Source organism: Trachinotus anak, unplaced genomic scaffold (genome assembly GCF_046630095.1).
Source record: "Trachinotus anak isolate AG129_WGS33_773 ecotype Australia unplaced genomic scaffold, CSIRO_AGI_Tana_v1 ptg000010l, whole genome shotgun sequence".
NCBI lineage: Eukaryota > Metazoa > Chordata > Actinopteri > Carangiformes > Carangidae > Trachinotus > Trachinotus anak.
In genome coordinates this window covers 18,488,840-18,496,680 of record NW_027273861.1, presented here as the reverse complement: position 1 = coordinate 18,496,680, position 7,841 = coordinate 18,488,840, and the positions used below count along the sequence as shown (strand labels likewise).

The 7,841-nt window shown below is 41.3% G+C and overlaps 1 protein-coding gene across 1 annotated transcript; it reads right to left on the bottom strand.

Annotated features, from left to right (window-relative positions):
• Nucleotides 1–1,060: 1,060 nt before the first annotated feature.
• b3gnt7 (UDP-GlcNAc:betaGal beta-1,3-N-acetylglucosaminyltransferase 7) lies at nt 1,061–5,564 on the bottom strand. Its single transcript, XM_071485936.1, has 2 exons — nt 5,337–5,564; nt 1,061–3,559 (listed from the first exon to the last, which is right to left on the bottom strand). Coding segments are annotated over exons 1-2 (1,257 nt in total). The 5' UTR covers nt 5,339–5,564; the 3' UTR covers nt 1,061–2,304.
• Between the last annotated feature and the right edge of the window lie 2,277 nt (nt 5,565–7,841).

Here is a 7,841-nt window from a genome sequence, read left to right as displayed (position 1 = left end):
TCCATGTGTGGCTTGTGTTTCTTTAAACAATGGAGCCGTAGGAGGAGAATTCACTTCCACCAATAACTTACTTGTTGTCCCCCATTCACACCCTTATGTTGCCAGTATCTGCACCCCCCCACACCTTGAAACCCAGGCGACAGAGGAAATTAGAGCCTATGAGTTTAAAGCTGCTAATAAAAGATCTTACACACGTTCTTACTATTGCTGTGTTCACTTGTTCGGTTTAGTTAAACAGTCTGAAATGGTGGTACATTCTCTGTCGGGTCATATTTCATAAACCACACTAATCAGTGTACAATAATAGCGATAATTCATCTCATTTTCACAATAGGTTTGACTCTGTATCACTATACATTGAGTTTAACAAAGAAAACGGCTGAAAGAGATAAACCTGCTTAAGCTATGCTTCTGTATTGGTGAGTGTGCCTCTCACGGAACATAATACAGAGAAGATCCTGTTTCTTTATGGCTTTCTTGCCTTTGTCCAGAAAGAACAACAGGAAGGTATTTGTGTTGGTTTGCGATGTCTTATTTGTCTTTTTGGGCCAACTTAAATCTCTAAACAATATCTTACATTATCTGGAAGTATCAGTCTCAACAGTTCTGCTCAGTGAGCAGTCACACAATATTTGACAGGAACTCTTCACATAAACAGCATGAAATTTCCAACCAAGTGCGAAGCATGTACATTTGCTTTCTGAAAACAAATGCAAAATAGACTGAGCTGAAAAAAACATTTCCTTAACCAAATAACAAGGCATAACAGGAGGAAGTTGTGTCATTTTTTTGTGTCATCTTTCACAGTTTCTTGGGAGATTTGCACAAAGTGGCAATTATTGGATAATCTACCATCAGAACACACTCTTGGGTTGAGCTGCTGAACACTGATCAAATGAACATGGTCGTTTGAACCTGCATGTTTTCTTCACTGTGAAGTTGCGTAACTGATACCCATATGTCAACACTGGACACTATTGTTGTGTGACCTGATATGGATTTTCACATAGATGTTTGATGCTGATAAGGCCAAACACAAAAACAGCCAATCTAGGACAGATTTTCAAAGACGACTGCATTGTCAAAATTTTTATTTACAAATGATATTCTATGTACATGTTGATTTTTACACATATTTACATCACCAAGATATAATCATCACACGCTACACAAGCAACGTTCAGCTTTATAATCATTTAACATTCCATGAATACGCTTCTCTGTTGCTTTAAATAAAACACAAGAACCCCACATTTGCCCCCTTTTGTTGGGGAGACAATTAAATTAACATGGCATATGCTCGTACCAGCAATAGTTTTAGTTCACAGTGTCATTGTAAAACCTCTACCAAATTAATTTCAAGTATATCAGCACATTCAAATCCATGGACAGCATACATGTATAAAGTTTACACATATATATATTTTTTTTAAAGGTTTCCAGTAGTATAGGAGCAGTAGAAGTCCAGATCAAGACAGTCACATTACAAACAAATGAGTGCAAGGACCTCTATGATACAAAAAGTGATTAAAACCTTTCTTTAAGAGTGTGTACTGTGTATGCAGATAATGGTATCAAGGTTGTATTTAAATACAAATTGTGACTAATGATGAAGTTGAGTTTTCTGAACAAACCATTGAGGTAGGGAGAGTTGTTTCTTTCTCTTACTTGAAAACATTTGAAGCCAATGAAGCATGCCATATTGATCCAATTGAAGGCAATAGGAAACACTTAATTCAAACCCCGAACGCTAGCATAACAGCAGCATGTGCAATGGCTTTTGAACACTAACACTAACTGCGAACAAACTAAGCCAAACATTATTTCCCTCTGATCAATCCGAAAGCACAATATGCTACAGCGATAAAAACTTATTCATGGTTTTGTTCACCACTTGTCCCCACAATAAAAAAAAAAAAGGTTTCACTATCATGTGCGAATTCGTGACAGCTTGCTGCCACAAGGCTCCTGGCCAATGAAAACCCTTCACCATTTCAAAGCAGAAGAAAGAGGAGAAACAGGTGTTGGCCACAGTGGAGGAGAAGAGCTTGGTGTTTCCCATTAAATATTTTGCATAAGGGCCCAGAACAGATGATTAATTAAACAGAATGCAAAACCTGGAACTGTAGAGCAAGTAAATGTCCTCTGTATTGTGCCCACTGGTACAGCAGCCTCTCCACATAAAGGAGACTTTCCTGGGAAGTGTGACTTCGACCCTCATACATTGTACTGTACTTCCCACTGGTACCCACCAAGATTTAGCTCAGCTTGTTGGTGCCGTCCTTACCTGGTGTTTTCGTGAAGCTATAGGATCTCCACTTTCTGTGCGCAGACCAGGTCACTGTTAACCAGATTCCACATGTGCATAAGGTCCGACGGGAGCAGCTTGTGCACCACAATCATACTCTTAAAGAAACAAGGCTCTCGGTTCAACTTACTGTTCTTATTTTTCACCAAACCAAACGTCTTAAAGGCATTGTGTTTTACAGGTGTGACCTGAAGCACCTCCAGACACATGCCTAAGAAGACGTCATCGATGGGGTAGAGCTCCAGGGTGTCTGCGACCCAGTGGAGCCTCCTCGCCAGGGTCCCATCCATCAGAAAACCTCCTCCACCTGCATATGGTGGATACAGTGTCTTATTATACAGAGCTTGGGGTATGTAATATTTGTTTTCTTTTTTGCGAATGGGCTTAGCCTTGAAAATCACATCCCCTACAAACAGGTTCTTTTCATGGTTGCTGCTGTCCAGGAACTCAAAGATGTTCTCCACGCTGACAAATACATCATCATCCCCCTTAAAGACGTAGTGCACACTGGGACAGTAAGTGTGGAACCATTTGAGAAAGTGAGTCTCTTTGAGTGTGAGGTTGAAGAAGCTATCCAGAAAATCCCACTGAAGGATATCCCTATAGATGTAGTCCTCGTACTCCACAAGCTTCTGATGGTTCGCTCTCTCTGCCTCATTGGAAGGTTTACCAAGAAGGAAGAGGGTCTTTATCCTCTTGCCATCCACCACCTGCTCTTTGCCCCAGGTTTTTCGAATGACCTCCCTGCGGTCATGCTGGGTAGCCACTGATTTAATTACCATGAGCAAATGTATCTCCCCTGTGCACCTCTCTGGGTGGTTGAGAAGCATGGGGAAGTAGCGGCAGTGTCGATAAAGCATGAACTGCTTGAAAGTGTCCTCCAGGCTCCGGAACCAGGCCTGGCTAGTGAGGTTGTGGTTGGCGCTACAGTTGGAGCTGGTTATATCCCAGGTTTTGGTACCACTGTTGTCAGTCATTCTGGGTTCCTGTGTGGTGGCTCGAGCTTTAGGCTGTGGGTGGCGTTTACTAGCTTTCCAGAAGCTTTTTATCCCCAGGTTTTTGCCGGTTTTCTCTTCCAGTGCGGCTCCAGGCTCGACTCCCTCAGAGGTATCCATGCGAGCCTGCCACTGGAGTTCAAAGGGAGCCCCCATATTGATGCTCCCTCTCTGGACAACAGTCAGCGCCACCACAGCCAGGAAAAACATGACACTCACCTTCTTGTACACCCTCCAGCGATCTCTGCTGTTCATCCTGAGTGAAGACAAACATCACAGATGCCAGTCAAGACAGAGCAAAAATATCTCACTCAAACAAAAGCTATATATTGAATTGTATTATGCATTGTTTTTTGGAAGCTTCACATCAACATAAAGTATGTTCCTCCAAGCTACTAAGAGTATCAAACAATGAGCATAATTTCTCTTCCTCTGTTTTAACTCTCACCGGTTTCACTTGCAGGAGGTCAAGGAGTAAAATAATACACCAAATAAAACCCAAAAGTTATAACTGTTCAATGATCCAATGGGCATGTGTTCTACAAAGGCAAAACTACAAAAACTTCATAAATGATGCCTTAGAAGTTGCAAGTACGTTTTGCTTTCAAACAAATTACATGCAGCAGAGATATATAGTTTTTAACATAATCACAGTCAAATAAAGTAGAATTTGTCACTTCTTATTTAACCAGTGTCACACAAGGAAACACTGCTCTATATAAGAAGCTGGCAGACAGTGGCAGCTGGCCAACAGACCCACCACTCCCCACACATGAAAAGTCAAGTCAGGCTCATTGAAGACTTTTAAAAATGACTTCCCTGTTCCAGCACCTGAAACAAAAGCAAGCTGCGTGGCCACCAAAGGGCCCACAAGAGCGCTTAAAATGTCCCATAAGATAACTTTTTGTCATATATTTTGTAAAATGTAATCATACAAAATTGCATTATTATGTTAATGAGCTGGCTAGCTAATGCTACTGGTTTAAACAGTTCTTGCTGCCTCTGTCAGAGCAACGCAGCTAAAACTAATAAAGTCGATTATGGTTGTGTTAGATTTACAGTAGGAATGACCAAGTATTAACCGCAGTCAAAAGCGTTGGTGGCACAGAGGCAGACGTCGGGCCCCATGAAGTTTTTTTTCTTGAGTTGATACAGACAGAAAAAATATTGACTAAAATTGGAGTTGTCCATACCACAGAAAAAAAAAACTGAGGTTAAACTTTTTGGCCATATCACGCAGCCCTACCTAAGGGGAAGTTTTATTACAGTATGACTGTATACACATTGCATACACAGTGTACAACAGGTCATACAAAAACACTGACTAAATTGAAAATGGAAATATTTCCTCCCTGTGAGGGGTAGTGGCTTTACACACATTTGGTTTTACAAATTACAGGCAGCAGAGATATGTTGTTTCCTGAGGTTCTAGTATAATCACAATCAGATAGAGCAGCACTTGTCACCTCTTAATTAACCAGTGTCACTTCTGGAAGATGTGGAATGTACTTGGAAAGTGAAGTAACCCCTGCACTTCAGATTCTCACATTTCCATCATGTCATGCCAGGGCTCGTTGCATTCACGGCCCCGGAGACACTCCCAGGGGGAGTGGGCCCCTCTACCTTTGAAGGAGAGCCCCCCCCCCCCCCCCCCAGTATCCACAAACAAGGTAAATCCAAGTCAATCCTGCAACCAGGCTAATCCAACACGCTGTTAAAAACTGAGTCACTTGAATGAAATGTTGCCTTTAGATTAGAGACAGTTCCACCTCGTATCTAGAAACAAAGACTGGCGCATTTGAACCCCCTCTTGGTACTTCAACAGGCCACCTGCTACACCTCCACCTTCAGAGTTTGGTTGAAAGTCACAGTCAGTCCGACGTTCGCTGTTCTTCCACAAATTAGTTGAGTAAAAAAAAAAAAAGGGTTCATCATCATCATCATCATCCCAAATGAAAGCTGTCAGAGAAGGACGGGGTAGAAACAAGAACGGAGCCCAGGAGGATGAAAACTCCACAGAAAACGCCACTTACATTTGGTCCCTTGTGCTGCCGACGAGCTGCGATGGCTGCTCCGGGTCAATAAAGAGCCCGAATAAAGTGCTGATTGTGGAGACCAGTGAGGGAGAACGGCTTCCTACTGTCTCCTCGGCTTTTGGACAAAATGGAGAAAAAAAAAATAATAATTATTGCAGGAAACGAGCGGTGACAGTGTCTCTGCCTGGCGATGCAGATGCGCGGACCGCGGCTGAGGACTGACTCACTGCCTCGCTGAGATCCATCCGCTTTTAAAAGCTCAGACCGCACACACGCACACACACACACGCACACGCACACACCCACAGGACGCGATGAATGAACTAGGAACCCGTCGTTTACACAAGCATACGACATTTCTTGTTTTTTCTATATGTTTGTTACTGTGAGCTCTTATTGAAGGTGATGTGTTTGATGTCCAACATGGCGTATGAAAACACTCATGAGTCCAAACCCAATTGTCACATTTTGAAATATAAATTTGCTTTTAAAATAGGCCTACCTTCTGCAGCTTGAGCTACACTGTGGTCTGAATGCTGTTTCAAAGCCTTCAATCCCACAAAGCCAGGAAAACACAGTAATTATGGTGGATAAATATTATTTAATTTGTAATTTCTGTGAACAGAAGAATTCTAACACAAAACAGAAAAAAAAATAAAAACTCACCATTTGTAATTTTTTGTAGGCTATTTGTTGAATGCAAACTCCTTCCCTTAGGCCAGTCAAGACCCCAATTCCCTAAAACAACTCTGTACATGACCTCTGGTGGCATTAGCTTGGCAGTTAATATTCAAATTGCTGTGCTGATTTATCCTGCCTCAGTCAGCTGTTTCCTATTGTTGAGTAAAACAGGTGAAAATACTTCATTAACAAGTATAGGTCTTGTTAATTTTCGAGTTAATTTTAAGGATCACACACAAACCTGATTATGTAAGAGGAAACTTACCTTATTTTCATACAGTGTGTCAGTTCTGAAGAAATAACTTTTGAAACCATAAAAACTCTTTTTTTCATTCAGTCTCCACTTTCACAACACAAAGACGACAACAGCCACAGGGCTTGACGTACATGTAGCAGAGAACTACACCAAAAGCAGTTAATAACAGCCTCCTTTGTTTACTAAATAGCAATACACTGTTGCCAGTGTAACTGTATTGCTTCATGCCACACAGCATGTCACTGTTTAATTCTTCATCCCTGATTAATTATGCTATATTACATTATTGATGTTAATTATTTCAATATGTATTATAATAAGTTATGTTAACACAAGGCTTTCCCGTGCAAACATTATATTACAAGCCATAGTTCCATAACTATAACTGTATAAGGATGTTCAGGTTGGAGGACTTTGTAATATTATTCAGTCCACAGTACAGTGGACTTTCCGGTAGGCGACTGACATCAGCAAGAGGTCCTGGTATTAATGAGCTGTTGCAGAGCCTTTCACAGCCACTGTGTAACTAAGGACTTCATATATTTAATGGCTTACAAGAGTGAGCTCTGTCACTTTTGAAAGCAATGTTCAAGTAGGATAAATGCATTCCTACAAGACGACTCAGTTACTAGACATCAACAGAAAGTCAGAATTATGTTTTCTCTCACGTGACACAGTCACAGAGATACTGCTGGGCCATGTCACCAACAGATGAGTTATGAAAAGAACTCGATTTGATTTTCACTCTTAAGGTCTCTCAACTTGAAAACAAAACAAGGACCGGTGATGGCTGAAATGCTGATTGCACAGCTGTCACCAACACAACCGCATTTAACCCTTGCTGTGGCAAACTGTGTTCTTCCGCCTCTTTATGGTCTGGGGAAAGAACAACAAAAAGTCTCTCTGTGCTTAAAAACAGGAATTTTTCAGTCAGAATACAGCTGTGATCCAAAGTCTCTCCTTCCTATTCTTCTCTCTCCATTTCCTGCATCCAACCAGCCATCCTTCTCATGGCCATGTGCATCCTGTTGCCTGCTGGCGGTGTTTTTTCCCGTTTTGATTTTTTTTTTTCCCTCTCTGTAGATTCATGCTCCACAAGTGCTGTAGAGAAGCAAAGTGGTGACGGACACCACTGTCCCTCAGCTTTACCTTGGCTGGAAAGGCAACATTTGTCACTGATGTCTAACGGAGGCAATGGCCAGCAAGGAAAACTGAGCTCTGTGACTCACTGTAGTGTTATTTGCGTCAGGATATGACCTATGTTACTGCAATTTTGTCGATTTTAATGGGGTCACTTAAAGTGATGTACCCAACTAAGGGTGTTTTCATATATAAGCCTAGTCCTTTTTAAATGAACCAAACTCAGTCCTCTTAAAGTGGACAAAAAAAGTAGACCGATTGAAAAGAGACATGGTTCTTTTTGAATCCTCTTTCTGTTCACACTATAATTCCTCTTGAACTGTGGTATTTGGTTAAATTAGTAATACTGTATCACTCATTATTAATCCAATATAGTGTATTGTGTGTGTGTGTGTGTATAGTATCACAGTAACTGTGACACTATT